General features: G+C 40.2%; 1 protein-coding gene across 1 annotated transcript in view; it reads left to right on the forward strand.

Annotated features, from left to right (window-relative positions):
• The window catches only part of EXT1 (exostosin glycosyltransferase 1), a 363437-nt gene that overhangs the window by 316829 nt on the left and 27852 nt on the right, over window positions 1-18756 (forward strand). The window contains exons 4-6 of the mRNA XM_058178388.1: window positions 6642-6761; window positions 14301-14433; window positions 17136-17254. Of these exons, the coding sequence (XP_058034371.1) occupies window positions 6642-6761; window positions 14301-14433; window positions 17136-17254 (372 nt within the window). The remainder of the gene's footprint in view (window positions 1-6641; window positions 6762-14300; window positions 14434-17135; window positions 17255-18756) is intronic.

Genomic DNA, 18756 nt, shown 5'->3' on the forward strand with positions numbered 1-18756 from the left:
GAGGCTGTGAGTTTAATCCTAGCTAGGAGCAGATATTTCTCTCTACGGGCGCAAAGAGAAAAAAATGCCCCACACAGGCATCAGGAAGGGCATCCGGCCAGTAAACGCTCAGCTCCATCCAGTTGCCACGACTCCATCCCAATGCAAGGGATTACAGGGTCATTAAAAGAAAAAATAAAGTTTCTTTCAGTTCTTTAGGAATCCAACCAGCTGCTGTGTTCTCTGCTAGACAGAACCAATCTATGTAGTGTGCCTTATCCTTGATAGCTCATCAATATCCTCATCATTTTAAGGATATTTTCCATCCAGGAAAGAGTGTCCTGGCTCCACTTTAGAAAATCAGAAAAGGATCCCCATCCAGTAGCGTTTCCCAGACTGTTGTTTTGAGGCGAGAATAACTCCATTTAAAATCAGGAAAGCCACAACTTCTTCAGAATTCTGATCCCTTAAAATGAGTACCTCCATCATGCTCGGATTCTGTTTCAATTTATTATCAGCATCTAGGTCCATGATGGTGAACCTATGGCACGCATGCCGGAAGTGGCATGCAGAGCCATCTCTCTGGGCACGTGAGCCATCGCCCGTTTGCTCTTCCAGGTTTCAGTGTGCCAGCCAGCTGGTCTTCACACTCGCAGAAGCACCAGAAACCAAAAAAGCAGCCGCCCAGTACACATGCGCGCACCAGGAAGATGATCTTCGGGTTTCCTGTGCATGCATGCGCACCAGCCAGCTGGTCTTCATGCTCACATGTGCACCAGAAACTGGAAGACTAGGTGCACACATGCGCAGCTGTTTTTCCAGTTACTGGTACTCACATGCTCCTGTTTCGGCACTTGGTGCCGAAAAGGTTCGCCAACACTGATCTAGGTAATTGTTAAGTACAGTCATGTTATAGAAAAATACATTTGGTTCCAGCAGAATATTGATAGCTCTAAATCTCCCGAAGTTCTTTCTCATTGATTCCTTGTAGATACTTAAAAATGGTGAAGACAGAATCTAAAGGATCTAAAGGACTCCATCCACTCAACTGCTATTGTTTTAAGAAAGTTAAACTATCTGAAATCTTCCTTCTAGATTTGTCAAATAATCCATAAGGATATCATGATATCAAAAGATTTGAACCTTAGGGAAAACCACCCTTTCCCTGACAGTCTTCAGACGAAGATCATCGTGAGGAAAACCAATGAAATCTCCCTGTAATCCCTGTAATCTCCTTTAAAACTGTGTTGAAATAGGGTTAAGATTTTGCAACAGAATTACAGTGAAGACTTTACAAACTTCTCCTACATTTCATTCCCAATTGCCATGTTATATGAACCCAGCACACTAAGTTTCACGTTAACTGAGATTAACAAGGAGGTGCCATAAAAAGTTACCTAAAGAGATAAAACCAAAAATAAGCGAATTTGAGACTGCTTTACAAAGCTGGTATGTTTAGCCGTAGTTAAGATTCAGCAGCAGTAGTTTCAGCAACTACTGTGTAAAGTATAGGCAGAGATGCCTCTGAAATAATCTTCTTGGCCAAACAAGAAGAAAAGAAAAGCAGGGAAATGGTTATGTTCATTCATGAATCTCTAAACCGATATTTAAAGCCATATTCATTGTCTTGGGCAATGTTTCCCAGAAGTCATTTCACCACTGAACAGCAGCTGTGAAAACCTACATTTTTTCACTAAAGCATTGTTTACTATAAAGTATAACAAAAACCACTGACTCTAAACCAGGGGTGTCAAACTCTATTTCATTGAGAGTTGTGTTTGACCGGGGGGGTGACAGAGTGGGCATGGCCAGCTCAACATCATTCATGTTGAGGGTGCCTCGACACAAGTGATGTTGAGTAGCCCGAGTGCTCTGCCAGAGAAAACGGGCTCCTGAGCTCCCCTTTCGGCTGCAACGGCATCCTGCAACCCTCTGCCAGCGAAAAAAGAAGTCAGGAGGATCTGCGTGCAGCCTCCTGAGCTCTGTTTTCACTGGCAGAGGCATCGTAGGTCAGTCCTTTGCTGTTTCCAGGGCCGGCCCGTGGGCCAGATCTAAGCACCACACAGGCCGGATCTGACCCCCAGGCCTTGAGTTTGACACCTCTGCTCTAAACAGTCATTCCTTCAAGTCTCACTCATTGATTGGGTCTGGGTTCCATTTAAGGGTAGTGGATAAATCTGGCTCCTTACAGTTCAAGGTCTATATTCCTTATGAAGCACTTTCAAGCCATAGCCTGCACATTTCAGTGATTCCAGTGTTGGCTTGGTCCAGGAAGATCTTCACATCACCAATAGATGAAGATACTATTACTTCAATGTTGACTTGTATGGCTAATTGCTGTGTTCCTGCATTGGTATTGATGGTTGTAATGTAATGTGAGAAAGACCTTGGAGAGGGTGAGGAAGAAATGCTGCCTAAGGAATGGTCAGATAAGGAAAGCTGTAGTCTGCAGTGGACAATGGAAGTAGAAAGAGGTTCCAAAGGGACTCTCCCTAGTTTCTCAGGCTGTAAAGGAGAGGGAAGGATATTTGTACTTCAAAGAGTCTGCTACTATCACCTTAAAATGAAACAGAATTAGCTCATCTGCTCATGTTTCCTATATGATCTACCTGGGAAGCTTGACTGTGGGTCTTGTATTTCCATTTTTAGTTTTCTTGTGACCCTTGTTTTAATATAAATTTACAGATTGTTAAAATGATTGCCTATTGGCCTTCTTCTACATTCAACAGAGATGTTGATTAGTGCCATCTTTGCATGAAACGTCATATCATGGAATTTCCATCCATCTTGGGAGACCCCATTTGGCTCAGGAGGAAACACCAACAAAAATTTGCTCCTTGGAGCTGCAAAATAGCATTGCTTCTTCTCATGCCCTTGCTGAACCAATGAATGAAAATAGTATGTCCTCTGCCTCTTGCTTTGGGAAGCCCCCCGTAGCTTGGTGAAAGGAGCACTGACCAACATGGGATACTGCTCAGCAATTTAAGCAAAACCGGGTATTAAGCGGAAGGGCTTTGTTAACTTTGCGAAGTAGTCCAGACTTTTCTGAGTCAGTAAAACACATGAATAGTCCCAAAAACCTCTTTTATTGCAATAGCTGTGAATTCTGTTCATTCACAGATTAGTCCCAAATAGTTGTAAAGAGTCCTTCGGGATAAGGCTGATAATCATCCACCTTTATCTCTCTTGACACGCTGCCAAAGACCTAATTAGCAAAGCCACATGGAGTCCAGAACCAAACAAAGCTTCAGACTTTAAACTGAGCGGAATTAACAACGTTGCTTCCTGCAAAGGCCCACGTGTCTTTGATCCTCTTTTAAGTCTTATGGGAGGGGCCAATCATCTCCAAGCCCTACTCCCGAGTCGTCCCTTTTGTTTTAACTGTTCTTGCCTTCTGGCAGCTCTATGCATGCGCGTGCTGTTCCTCTGCCTCACTGAGGTCCGACTCTGGAAGCTCCAGAGGCAGCACGTACCTCCCAGATGGCCCTTTCTCTGCCTCCGACGCAGAGCCCTCGTCCGAGCCTTCCCCAGACTCCAGGACTGGCCCATGTTCCTCCCTAACCTCCTCACTGTCCGACTCTGCTGCCAGCTCCCAGGCCTCCGGCGGGCCACAACACAGACAAGAAACACAACCAGTATTAGCTCAGAAGTTACATTAACAGAATCATGTAAGACTCTCCCACCCTTTCCTTTTACTCTCCCCAAAACTAGGAAATATCCTTTCTGAAATGATCCCCATGTTCTCCCTCCTTCTGTGGACTGAGATATCTGGATAATGGTTCTCCAGTCTGCGGCTTTCCCTCCTGTCTCCCAAGGCCATTCTCACATACCATTACAGCTTTCAACTCAATGAACCTCTTGCCAAAACACAATTTGGCCTAGGAAAATTGTTGCCCTTGAGCTGTTTCCTCACTGTCCCTATTGTCTATGAAATCATGAGGCTATGTAAAGAACAGATGTATTCTAATTAAGAGTATTTTATCGGAATGCATTTTGGGGGTAGAAACATGAGAGAATATGTATGAGCGAAGAAGCCTTTTGTTGGGTATAATCTAATGTGTAAGCGGAAAATGCAAAATGGCACAAATCAAAAGCAAACATAGGCAGATGCTTTACGCATAATTAGCCCAGGAAAAAAATGAATTATTTGAAAGGCTTGGGAAGAACACAGCAGCCTAATGAGAAAATAGGTGCCGTACTGAAATAGCACCCTTTTCAATAAATGGAATATCAAGAAGAATTTATTTTTCCTATTTTAGAACCTATCTACACATAGATAGAAGAAGATATACAAATCAGATAAACTGGAATCAATTATTTCCCCTGTCTGCTATGCAAGATGCCTAAAGATCATACAGTTCATAGAAACTTGGCATCTTTCTTTGATACAGATAGTTCCTCACTTAGCAGCTATATCTGAGACCAGAGATTTGGTTGTTTACTAAGTGATTATTAAGTGAAGCCTTGAGTGTGCTTGTGATCTTACTTCAACTTATCTTTACTTTACAGATCTGCAATGGTCATAAATTCAGACATTGGTCACATCATCATCAAAATTGGGAATGGTCATATTCCAAGGCAGTCGTTAAATGGGGATTACTTGTAGTCTCTTCCTTTTTTCTTCTTCCTGTGGATGTGATCCCACTTGGCCACCAAGGGATTGTCTGTTTGCAGAGCAAAAATATCCTCTAGGGAACTTTTAGGACATAAGTAGGAATGATGGAGAAATTACTTTAGTTTTATACTTATTAAAGAGCTGCTTAATTTGCATTTCCTACATCAATAGATGAACCAGAATCACTGTCCTTAATTTTATGAAGCAGTTCTCCATTAAGAAAAACAATGTTTAAAAAAAGTAATGCAAAGGACAGATGTATGCGTGATGAAAATCTTTATAAAGATTTACAGGAGAAGGGGTTTAGTTGTAAACTGGTGTGGAAACGGTTAAAAATTTAAATTGAGATCAAAAACAAGAACTCAATATGGATAAATTCATCAGTATAAGTTACTTTGTGCATATAGATTGACAAGCATTATATATAACTTATTGAGAACGAATCCATAGCCCATAAATATACCATGAGCAGTTTTTGGCCCTATTTTTTTGCTGTTTTTTATAAATAACTCCAGGAGGAGAATTCCTAATACTCCTTTCCCCTTCCTATTTTCCCCACAGCAACCCTGTGAGGTGGGTTGAACTGCGAGAAAATAACAGGCCTGAAATGACCCAGCCATCTTTCATGCCTAAAGTGGAATTAGAACTCACAGTCTCCTGGTAATTGGCCCAGAGATATCCAGACTGGTTTTCATGTCTTAGACAGGACTAGAACTCATAGTCCTCTGGTTTCTAGCCTAGTGCCTTAACTATTAGACCAAACGTCTTTAGAGATTCTCAGTCATCCAGTTCAATGTTGTACCAAAGGTGCTTTTTCAGGAGGAAACTGGACTTTTTTCTTTTCTCTTTGAGGACATTTCGCTTCTCATCCAAGAAACTTCTTCAGCTCTGACAGGATAGTGGCCCAGCGAAACATCCCAAAGAGAAAACAAGTCCAGTTCCCTCTTGAAAAATGTCCTTTGGGACATTAGATCAAGCTGGCTCTCTATTATTATCTTTTTCTTTTTCTATTATCTAGTCCAAAAATTGTCATGGTGAACTGGGAATAAAGAAGGTGGGGATTTTTTTCAGATTGAAGACCTCATTTTGTACTTGTGTTTCAAAAGCCACACTTGCAAAGGTAGTCAAAGGAGCCAGGACAGTTGCAAAATTGATTCTACTTCCCATAAATTTTAATTTAGTTCAAACTTTGCCCAGCTAATAACATTATCATCCATTTCCCCTTCAGTCACATGGAACATTATCATTTGAAAATGGCTTTTAAAAAATTGACCTTGCACTCTCACTTCTGGATTGTTGGTTTACATGCTGGTTCTAAATATTTCTGCTTTTGAGAAAACAGCTTGGAAGATGGACTGAAAAACCTTTTTTAAGTTCCGAAAGATTATAGGCATCCATGTTGAGTTTGTGCCCTATTTTACAACCTTTTATTATTTAAATTTAAATTTCTGGCTCACGGCACGGCAGAGGAACTTTGTGAAGATAATTGCTGTAATTCTTAAGTTAGTAACATGGTTCTTAAGTGAATCTGGCTTCCCCATTGACTTTGCTTGTCAGAAGATTGCAAAAGTTGATCATGTGACTCTGAGACATTGCAACCGTCATAATTACATGCCAGTTTCCCAGTGTCTAAATTTCGATCACATAACCACAGGGATGCTACAACAATCCTAAGTGTGAAAAACTCATAATTTATGTTACTTTTTTGGTGTGACTGTAACTTCCAACCATCACTAAGCGAATGGTTGTAAGTCAAGACCTATCGTAAATGTAAGAAGTGTTGGCTTCTCCGATCATAAGTGGGACAGAGACACAGCATTAACAGCCCGTATAACTCAATTTCCAATTATTGCTTTCATGGTTGGTATGGCCTGGCAATGTGGATTGCGTGCCATAGATGAGAGCCAAATGCATTATAGACTAAATGTATAAAATCTAAACCAATTGAGCTATAAACAGATTGTTTGGAAAGGCCTCTCGTCGTGTCTTAATGTTGCCAGGTTGTCGTGTTTTCGAATGCCTTATTTGTTTCTGTGTTGTATTACAGATCCCTTCTACAATCAGGTCTATCCATCAGGATAAAATCCTAGCACTTAGACAGCAGACACAGTTCTTGTGGGAGGCTTATTTTTCTTCAGTTGAGAAGATTGTATTGACCACATTAGAGGTGAGTAACAATTTTCAGATAATAGCTGGAGCTGAAGCCTGGCTTTTCTGCACATTGGATTGTGTCTGGTCTTATCTTTTGCAGGTACTTAGCAAGGCAAGCGCCTCCACAAAGAATCGGATGAAGGAGAGACATTCAACTTCTTTATAACTTTTCCTCCCTTGAGGAACTAGGGTCTTTGTCTCTGGGATTGGTGTAAGAAGAAATGACAGGCTGACAAATTGGCAACCATCTTAACTTGCTAGGAAATGTGGTCTCTCGTAGACTGGAGGCTTCTCAGGATTTTTTGATAGCTGATAAATCAACTGGCTTGTCATTGATGGTAAATGGGTTTTTTAAGACCCTTTTCTGGGGGGGAAAAAGTCATCTTTTGTAAAAAGTGATACTATAAAACTTTTTCCTCTGTTCAGGCAGGCTTCAAAGTCTTTGATGGATGTCTGGAAGAAAGTGGGAAAAAATTTGGGCTTAAGGCAGTAGCTATTTCAGATCAAGGAGGCAAATGTCAGAAACTTGACTGAGAATTAAAATGAGTTAGCCACGTTTTTAAGTGCCTTTATGTGGCACCTTGGCTCGATTTTGCAGATCCTGGCCTGCACTCTTTTTCCCCCCCTCAGTATCTTCATGATAATGCCTTGTATACATAAGCACAGACTCCAGCCTTCTCTAAGTCCTGGTGTAAAGAAAGGAGAATAGAAGATTCCTGTATTAGTTTGATATTTGAGCCTAGCAAAGCAATTCAATTCTTTGCAATCAGGGATTACAGGCAAATGAGATTTTGACAATGCTGAAGAATCCTTCCCTGCAAATCTGCATGTAGCATATGCAATAAGACTGCATTTCTTGAATTCAGTTTCTGAACAAATCCCCTTCTCTGTTGATTCATCCACATTTAGAGTCAGCTACATGTTCCTTTTTTTCTTCCTATAGCAAATTCCTCTCTTCCTGTTTTTTCACCACCGTAATGAGTTCTTTCACTAAGTAAAAGTATTCTTCAAACTATGATTTAATTCAGATTAGAACAGGCCCAATAGAAGCAATGGCTTTAGGTTAGTCTTGATTCTGGCCCCCGATTATATTGCATCTATACTTACAATAGGGTTATATGCACACTATGATAGCATCACCGCAGATGGGGACTGCAGCCAAGAAATTAAAAGACACTTGCTCCTGGGGAGGAAAGCTATGGCAAATCTAGACAGCATTCTAAAAAGCAGAGACATTACCCTGCCAACAAAAGTGCGTATAGTCAAGGCTATGGTTTTCCCAGTTGCAATGTATGGCTGTGAAGGTTGGACCATAAGAAAAGCTGAGCGCCAAAGAATTGAGGCCTTTGAACTCTGGTGCTGGAGAAGACTCCTGTGAGTCCTCTAGAACAAGTCAGTTCTAGAGGAGATCAACCCTGACTGCTCTTTAGAAGGCCAGATCCTGAAGATGAAACTGAAATACTTCGGCCACCTAATGAGAAAGAAGGACTCACTAGAGAAGAGCCTAATGCTGGGAAAGATTGAGGGCAAAAGAAGAAGGGGACGATAGAGAACGAGGTGGCTGGATGGAGTCACTGAAGCAGTAGGCATGAGTTTAAATGGACTCCAGAGGATGGTAGAGGACAGGAAGGCCTGGAGGAACGTTATCATGGGGTCGCGATGGGTCGGACACGACTTCGCAACTAACAACAACAACAATGATAGCATCATTGTTTAGTCACTAAATTATGCCCGACTCTTCGCAACACCATGAACCACAGCGTGCATGCCCTGCTCCCTTGTCCTCCCCGTCTCCCAGAGTTTTCCCAAATTCATGTTCATAGCACTAGATGATACTATCTCATCACTATTTAACCACTTGTCTAACTCCTAGCCATAGGAGCCCTGGTCATACTGTGGTTAATTGCAGTATTGCAGGCAAACTCTGCCCAAAGCTTGGAGTTCGGTCCTGATTAGGGCTCAAGGTAATAATAATAATAATAATAATAATAATAATAATAATAATAATAATAATAATAATAATAATAATAATAATAATAATAATAATAATAATAATAATAATATCAGAGTTGGAAGGGACTTTGGAGGTCTTCTAGTCCAACCCCCTGCCCAGGCAGGAAACCCTACACCATTTCAGACAAATGGCTATCCAACATTTTCTTAAAAATTTCCAGTGTTGGGGCATTTACAAAGGTTGACTCAGCCTTCGATCCTTTTGAGGTTGGTAAAACCCAGATTGTTGGGAACAATATGCAAATTAGGGGATTGGAGGCTAAAATATATAAGGAACGATTGCTGGAATTGGGGCTGTCTAGTTTAATGAAAAGAAGGACTAGGGGTGACATGATAGCAGATATCTTAGGGGTTGCCACAAAGAAGAGGGAGTCAAGCTATTCTCCAAAGCACCTGAGGGCAAGACAAAGAAGCAATGGATGGAAACTAATCAAGGAGAGAAGCAACGTAGAACTAAGAAGAAATTTCCTGACAGTTAGAATAATTAGTCAGTGGAACAACTTGCCTGCAGAGGTTGTGAATGTTCCAACACTGGAAGTTTTTAAGAAGAGATGCTTGAAGAGGCAGTTGGACTTGAAGACCTACAAGGTCCCTTCCAACTCTGTTAATCTATTCTATTCTAAATAATGCTGAGATTGTAAACCACCCAGAGATTGCTGTAAAACACTATAGGACAGTATATAAGTCTACATGTTATTGCTATTGCTGTCTCATCCTCTGCCATCCCCTTCTCCTTTAGCCTTCAATCTTTCCCAACATCAGGATCTTTTCCAATGAGTCCTCTCTTCTCATTAGGTGGCCAAAGTATTTGAGCTTCAACTTCAGTATCTATCCTTCTAAAGAACAATAAGGGCTGATTGCTTTAGGGATTGACTGATCTGATCTCCTTACAGTCCAAGGGACTCTCAAGAGTCTTCTCCAGCACCACAATTCAGAACGCTTCAATTTGGTGCTCGGCCTTCCTTATGGTCCAACCCTCACAGCCGTACATTATTACTGGGATGATGGCATCACTACAGATACGTATAATTCTAAGCCATGTTTAATATTGACAGAACAAACTGGGAAAGCTGAAAAGTTAACTTTCAAGATTAAAAACTAGATTTTCCAGGATCCAAAGTCAACTCAACTCTTGGTGATTATCAGTATGTCCATGCAGTTTGTTTTCTCTTCACCAAAAATAAAGAAATGGTTTTGCCATTGCTTCTTCTGAACAGTCTAGTTTACAGATTCCTTAGTGGTTCCCAATTTGTGATTCAGCAAGGTTAATCTTGCTTGGCTTCTAAGGCTAGACAAGGTCAACCAACAACTGCCATCTCCTCAGGAAGATTGTAAGAAGTTGCTGTTATATCTGCTAATTTGTGTGCTGCTATATACACTCTGTTCTGCAGAACAAAACGAGTTGCATTTGAAATGTTCTAATATTTGTTTCAGCAATAGATATGACCTATTTTCATATATGCTAGGAAGGAGCTACATATTCGCTGTAGTTCCTTGGGTATCCATGAAAATTGTAGTATAGGCTACCAGTTTGTTCATTTAAAACGGTTCTATTAAAGCAGTACTTCCGAACTTTATTCATTTTAAGATGTGTGGACTTTAACTCCCAGAATACTCCAACTAGCATTGCTGGCTGGAGTATTCTGGGAGTAGAAGTTCAGACATCTTAAAATGAATAAGGTTGGGAAACATTGTTTTAAAACAGGGCTGTTAAACTCAAGGCCCATGGGCCGAAACCAGCCTGCTTAGATCTGGCTCCACGGGGACACCCTGGAAAGAGCAAAGGACCGGCCCACGGTGACTGTTCCAATGAAAACAGAGCTCTTAGGCTCCGTTTTTGGCCGTGACAGCCTCCAACAACCCTCTACCAGCAAAAATGGAGATGGGGGAGCCATACGTGGCCCCCCAGAGCTCCTTTTTCACTGGGAGAGGGCTGCAGGAGGCCGTCGTGGCCAAAAACTGAGCCTTGACGAGTGACGTCGAGCTGGCCATGCCCCCCCCCCCGGTCAAACACAACCCTGATGCAGCCCTCAGTGAAATCAAGTTTGACACCCCTGTTTTAAAGCAATCTACAACAAATTTCATCTTTCACTACTTGGTCAGTCTTCCTCAATAGGAATTTCCTATTTTTAAAGATCTTTGATCAGCCATAAGGATGTTCTCTTTTTTTTTTTCCCGCTGTACCCATTTCCTCAAAATTTGAATTGATTTTACCTGAGATTCACAGGATGGGACAAAGGTAGAATTGAGTAAGACGTGAAGGTATTTATCCAATTCATATTCCCACAAAAGAAAAATGAGCTGAATGGAATGAACAGCAATCCTCACCAGCTTTATGTTTTCTTCACTTCCTAAAATTAAAACCTATATAAAAGCAGTTTTAATTCTGAAAGAAAGGAGAGTGAGATAATTTGCATATTCAGTGCATATTGACTTAATTCAGGAGAAATATCCTCATCCCCATTAAAAGGGGATTCATGACCCAGGAGTGTGGGAGGCGAGGAAAAGAATTGATATCAAGATAGAAATGCATCCTTTGGAACACATTTTAATTTAGAGTCCTTTTATGGGGGGGAAATCGTTATCTCATTCAGCCCAGTTTCCTGATTGAAAATTCCTTCTTCAATCCATGTAGGATACGTGTTTACTTAATTAGTAAGTTTACAAAAATAAGCTTCTGAGTCCCCAGGAAGAGTGGAGGCAGGCCAAATTGACACAAATACGTTTGACGCAAATTCATTTTTAGACCGAACTTTCAGCAGTGATTAAAAGGAAGGGGGGGGAGAAATGACGGGCGCAAATTGCAAATGGCATTTAGCGATGGGTGTGTAGCTATTTTTCCTGTGCAAATTTTACGGCTAGTAAAAGAACTGTAAATTACCTCTATTTTTGTCCTTTCCTGTATCCTTTCCTACGAAGCTTCTCCAGCCTTTTGCATGGTGAAATATTGTTTTCAGAACTAGAATAGTTATCCGTTAAATTTGGTACAGCTTTTTAAGATGGTCCCTGATCCATCAAATAACAGGATAGGTAAGATTTTTGTCAGCCTGACCTGTAACTGAAAATATCTATCAGCGGTGGCATGTGAGAGCTACCGGTAGTTTCAAAGTTAAACTGACTCGTAGGAAACCATACAAAAGAGGTGTTTTAACAGGAAAGTTGTCCTAGATATGATGATCTAATTTTATTGGAGAAATCTTTTTTCTGCAGAATCAGAGGCCAGCTGTATGTGGCACTTTTGCATAGGTGATTATTTATCACTGAACAAGTGTCAAATGAAATACTAGGTTCTGAACTATGTTAACCCACCTTGTGTTAAGTCAGACTGTGGACATGTTTAATACAACATTTGTTATACTAGCTAGTATTAGCTTTTTAGTAACAGACCAGGACGTTTCAAGATTTCATTGGAAAGAGTAGAGATTAAATTTAGGGCGTTCTGCTATTGAAACACATAGTTTGTCATAGGTTAAAGCAATAAGTTGCAGATAGGCCCCAAAGTGACCATACATAAACCAAGCTTTGAAATCCACGTGATTTATTTTTCTTCTTTTTAGATTATTTACTATTACAAAATATTTAAATTGGGAGCTGGCATGCTGCAGAGCAAAGCACCAGCTTGTATTATACTCTTTATTTATAAGAATATCTCTGGATACTACATAGCCCCCATGGGTATGTTTAAAAAATAATTAGTTAGCAGCAGCCTATGATGTTTTGGAAATATAATCAACTGTTTAGAAAAAAATATATTAAAGCACTGAGTCAGATGGCAGAGACTAATCATACAACCCTGTGACTGTGTGTGCCCATAATAACAACATTTTTATGAGAGGCAAAGTCCTAGTGACCCACCATTTTTTTAAATGTAGCCTCAAAGATGCCAAGCAGACTTCAGAAAAGCCTTTCCCAAAGCTGTGGTCGTTCCCCACACTTGTGAGCTGTGTTATCACACTGAAAACGTTCTGTAGATTGCTGTAGGAAACACAGCTATGTAATTGTTCCATTCCTATTGGCAGGATCTGATTTTTTATTTATTTATATTCCACCTTTATTTATTTTTTTAATGAGCAACTCAAGGTGGCAAGCATATCTAATACTCCTTCTTCCTCTTATTTTCCTCACAACAAAAACCCTGTTAGGTGAACTGAAAGAGAGTAACTGGCTCTCAAATGGCTTTCAGGCCAAGTCCCAAAGACGCTTTTTTCAAGAGGCAATTGGACTTTCTAGTTTTCTTTGAAAACGTTTTGCTTCTCATCCAAGAACCTTCTTCAGCTCTGACTGGAGCTGGTGGGGAATGGAATGCAGTCAGAGCTGAAGAAGCTTCTTGGATGAGAAGCGAAACGTCTTCAAAGAAAACCAGAAAGTCCAATTGCCTCTTGAAAGAAGCACCTTTGGGACAACTATGACCTGGATGACTGAGAATCTCCATAGACTTTCAGGCCAAGATGGAACTAGAATTCACAGTCTCCAGCCTGATGGCTTAACCACTAGACTGCATGGATATTTTGGGATTATACATTTTGTACTTTTTTAAGTGTATTATACTTGAAGTTAGATAAACAATGGATGGCTAACCTGGATTCTATAATGATCTGAATGAGGACCACAAAGAAGGTATGAATGCTAACAAACCACAGAACCAGACTGTATTTCTTAAATTCAGGGTTTAGTCATTTCTATTAGCAAGGACCTTTGTTAGATGCTTTTGATTGCTGTGGTTTTGGATGAAGAAAGCATCAAACTTTCTAAGTGAAGGAGAAAAAAATACAGTAGTACTTTATTTCAATTAAGCAAGTATGCATATTCCATTGTGCAGCTTGTCTTTTCAGTGTTTTTTGCAACATGATTCCTTTTCTAGTTAGGGGGAAAATCCTGGATTTATAGAGCACATTGAAGCACCAACATCTCTGTAATAAATATCAGGAAATAGGATTTTCTACTTTAACAAGAATATCTTGAGAGCTGAATGCGTTCATTTTAAAACAAAATAAAATTAAGGAAAGCTGAAATTCTCAGGGTCCTGGATTTGGAATCCCAGCGTGAAAACCTTACATTTTCTTCCACAATACCATGAAATTACAAAAGTACATTAGTCGTCACTAATTTTTTCTTGGGCCAATGATGGAATACTGTCATTGCAATTTGTATTTCTGAAATAACTATAATGGTAGATTCTTTTTTAGCCTGGGAAGGAGAACAGAAATATGTAGGTTAACAACATTGTTTTTCAGAAACAGTTCTCATTCGGTTTAAAGCTATGACTGTCTTTATGTTATATATATTGATGGCAAAATTGCAGAATGAATCCATCAGTCTGTGCAATGGCTTGTACATTTTGGAAACTAGAACTATTCTGTGTTAGTTAGATCCTAATTTTTTACATAGTGTCTGTATGAATAAATGAGATAAATAAAGTTGTGTGTGGCTAGAAGATTCCACACCAATTCTAAATAACCTGCGCCTCGGGGTTTTTTTCATTAAGGATCCTGCTTTTTTTTTTATTAAGAGTTAAACATTGCTTTAACTTCTTTTTTTGCAGATTATTCAAGACAGAATATTTAAGCACATATCCCGTAACAGTTTAATATGGAACAAACACCCAGGGGGCTTGTTTGTACTGCCACAGTATTCATCATATCTGGGAGATTTCCCATACTATTATGCTAACCTAGGTAAGTAGTTCTCTCTTGAGGAACACACTGCTTGGGAAGGGGAACCTTTTTTCTGGGTGATGTGCAACTAACAGTGTGAGGCAAATGGAATCTAAGCTGTGTAGTAAGATGGCCCTCTAAACCACTGTATGAGAACCTAAGCTCTCAACCAAAGCTTCTTTACTTTTCTAGGAATAAAATAGGGATTTGGAAAAAAAAACATATACCGCAAGTCTGCAACCAAAGGTAGTATCAGTTCTCTGTGGAAGTCCAGACAAGAAGCACCAACCAAGTACTAAGTGTGTGTCTCCAACTTGGCAGTTTTAAGACTTGTGGACTTCAACTCCCAGAATTCCTCAGCCAGCCATGCTGGTTGAGGAATTCTGGGAGTTGAAGTCCATAAGTTATAGTAATAGAATCTTGCAAATCAGAAAGTACTTTTCCCCACCCTTATTTTTACTGTCCGGTCCTTTCTGATATGTTTTCTCTAGCCCAACCTCTCCTTCAGAGTCAGATTTCTTTTATCAGACTGCTGTCTAGTCTGTGGCTCTTCCTCCTGTCTCCCAATATCATTCTCATGTAGCGGTACAGTAGCCATCGTTATTTGGTCTTTCGGGTGCACTTTAAGATCTTGGTTACTACCTTTAAAGCGCTCCATGGCTTAGGGCCCGGGTACTTACGGGACCGCCTGCTGTTACCTTATGCCTCCCACCGACCCGTATGCTCACACAGAGAGGGTCTTCTCAGGGTGCCGTCCGCCAAACAATGTTGGCTGGCGGCCCCCAGGGGTAGGGCCTTCTCTGTTGGAGCTCCTATGCTTTGGAACGAACTTCCCCCTGGTTTACGCCAAGTGCCTGATCTTCGGACTTTTTGCCGGGAGCTGAAAATGCATTTATTTATTCAAGCGGGACTGGCTTAAAAGTTTTATTAAATTTTAATTGGGGTTATTATTTTAGGGTTTTAAATTTTTAAATTTCGGCCATCTTTGTAATATGCTTGGTTTTAAGTTTCTGTTTTAATGTGTATATTGTGGGTTTTTATTATCTGGCTGTCCTTCGGGAGAAGGGCGGTATAAAAATCTAATAAAATAAAAATAAAATAAATAAATTTGTCAACAGAATAAGGAAACATGAAAGGACAGAGAATAGAGTCAAATGTAGAAACTATCCAAATTGAGCAAATAGCTTTGAAAATAAATAAGAGTATCCAGATGTACAGTACCTGTCTAGACTTTCTCTGGCACTTTCTGTGATTCCAGCTCTGCCAGAGTTTTTGGGCCCTGAACTGAATCACAGTGCCAGTAAGGAAACCACCATAGACATTCTTCTCTTAAGGCTACCAGTCAACCAGACTAATGCCAAAAATCTTTTAACTCTGACTCCCTCTGAATCCCATCACTTTCAAAGGAAAATGTTGATGGTATTAGAGTAACAAAGAGCCACCATTCCCAGCATCCACTGTAATAGTAAATGGAAGATGGATGGCCTATAAATTTTATAAGTAAATAAATATTTATTTGCTTATAAAATTTATATCCAGAGATTATATCTTATCTCAAGATAACTCTGGATGGGAGATATAAGGAGATTTTTTTTAAAAAAAAATTCTGCTTAATTTTTTGTTTTCCTGCTTATTTTTTCTTTAAGGAAGAATTGCCTTAAATTTTGGTCATTTTACTTTGGATGCCAACATTCACCTTAATGATTTGACTTATTAACTCCTAAAGTTCATCACAATAATAAAAAATGAGATTTTGGGTTTTTTTCTGCTTTATTTTTGTTTTTCTACCTATTTTTTCCCTTTTAAGGAAGAAATGCTTTAAATTCTGGATCATTTTTCTTTGGATGCATATATTAACTTTAGTTATTTTTTCCTAAATATCTAAATATTCCTGTAAAAGACCTGCTTTATCTTCTCCAGCAATCTTGCTTTTATTTTTATATTTCAGTTTTTAAAAGGTTATGATATTGTTAGTTCTATGGCACACAGAGTCACATTCAATGAGCTGGATGGCCATATAAATTTATTTAATAAATATTTTTTAAAAAAAAATTCTGCTTAATTTTTTGTTTTCCTGCTTATTTTTTCTTTAAGGAAGAATTGCCTTAAATTTTGGTCATTTTACTTTGGATGCCAACATTCACCTTAATGATTTGACTTATTAACTCCTAAAGTTCATCACAATAATAAAAAATGAGATTTGGGGTTTTTTTCTGCTTTATTTTTGTTTTTTAACCTATTTTTTCCCTTTTAAGGAAGAAATGCTTTAAATTCTGGATCATTTTTCTTTGGATGCATATATTAACTTTAGTTATTTTTTCCTAAATATCTAAATATTCCTGTAAAAGACCTGCTTTATCTTCTCCAGCAATCTTGCTTTTATTTTTATATTTCAGTTTTTAAAAGGTTATGATATTGTTAGTTCTATGGCACACAGAGTCACATTCAATGAGATGGATGGCCATATAAATTTATTTAATAAAAATATTTTTTTTTTAAAAAATGGGATAATGATAAATTTACCTTCATTTACCTCAGAATATGGTAAAAGGGGTAGCTGGTTTTGAATTCAGAATTGTTCTCTTTTTTCAGGGAAGTCCATTCTTTTGGAATCAGCTAGCATTTGTCTGTGATTAGTGAACTTGTGTGTTGAAGGTCAACCAAAATATTTTAGAATTTTTAAAATGATTGGACTGGTTCATTTTTTCTTGTTTTCTTCTCAGGAGTCAAGGCCCCATCCAAATTCACCGCCGTCATCCATGCAGTTACTCCTCTGGTGTCCCAATCTCAACCTGTGCTGAAACTCCTGGTTGCAGTCGCCAAATCCCAGCACTGTGCTCAGGTGAGGAATACGATCAACCTCCCCGTCACTGGCTGAAAATCCAAATTTCACTGGTTGCTCTAGGTTTGTCTGGCGTCTTCCAATTTATCTTCACCCACACTGGCAAAGCTTCTTATATGTTAGTCCAGTGTTGGCGAACCTTTTTGGCACCGTGTGCCGAAATGGGAGCGCACACGTGTGCTGGAAAGCAGAAGAGCAGCTGCCTGGCGCACATGCGCGTGCCGGAAAGATGGATCTTTCAGTTTCCGGCACATGCATGCATACCGGCCACCTGGTCTTCCTGTTTCTGGCGCACATGCGCACACGAAGATCAGCTGGCCAGTGCACATGCACATGCCGGAAACAGGAAGGGCAGCTGCCTGGAGTGCATGTGCTTGCCAGGAAGATGATATCCCGGTTTCCAGCGCACATATGCACACCAGGTGGCTGCTCTTCTGGTTTCCAGTGCTTCCGTCAAAGGTGGGTTTCCGCAGGTTCTGACCAATTCTGGAGAACCGGTAGCAGAAATTTTGAGTAGTTTGGAAAACTGGTAGTAAAATTTCTGATTGGCCCCACCCCCATCTATTCTCTGCCTCCCTGGTCCCAGCTGATCAGGAGGAAATGGGGATTTTGCAGTAACCTTCCCCTGGATTGGGGAGGGAATGGAGATTTTACAGGATCCTTCCCCTGCCATGCCCACCAAGCCACACCCACAGAACCAGTAGTAAAAAAATTTAAATCCACCACTGGCTTCCGCGCATTTGAACACCAACTGGCCGGCACGCTGGAACCTGGAAGAGAAACGGGCGACAGCTCACATGCTGGGAGAGATGCTCTGCGTGCCACAGGTTTGCCGTCACAGTGTTAGTCCATAAAGATGACAGAACTTGCAAAGAAGGCTAAGTTAACTTCTTTGATTAGAGCAAAAACAGAATATCTTCAGGTATGATTGACTGGAAACCACTTATAGACTTTTTGCATCAAATTGAAAAAAATATGCACTTACGATTTGTGTTTTTACTGATTAGAAAAAGACTGGATAATAACATGTTTCCCCAAAAATAAGACCTAACCGGAAAATAAGACCTAATGCGTCTTTTGGAGCAAAAATTAATATAAGACCCAGTCTTATTTTTGGTGGAAACATGGTAAAAATCTTTTGTAATCATTGAATAAGAGATAGCTTTGTAATGGTGCTTAATATTTGCTGCAAAAGAAATCAGAAGCTTCTTGTCAGGTGTGCCTCCGTTCAGAACCCATGTTGTGTCTTGTCCGCTCTCACCGCAGCGGGGGTCTGCTTATCTGCTCCCGAACACGGAGGAATGTATGCCTCCCGGCCCCAGTCCTGGCTCCATGCCCAGACAAGCTGAAGAGGAGGGGGCACCTCCCGGTCCCAGCCCTGGCTCCATGCCCAAGCAGGCTGCAGAGGAGGGAGCATCCCCCAGCCCCAGCCCTGGCTCCATGCCCAGGCAAACGGAGCAGCTAGACCCCTCCCCCTCCTCCACAGCATGTGAGCCTGAGGA

Source organism: Ahaetulla prasina, chromosome 3 (genome assembly GCF_028640845.1).
Source record: "Ahaetulla prasina isolate Xishuangbanna chromosome 3, ASM2864084v1, whole genome shotgun sequence".
Taxonomy (NCBI): domain Eukaryota; kingdom Metazoa; phylum Chordata; class Lepidosauria; order Squamata; family Colubridae; genus Ahaetulla; species Ahaetulla prasina.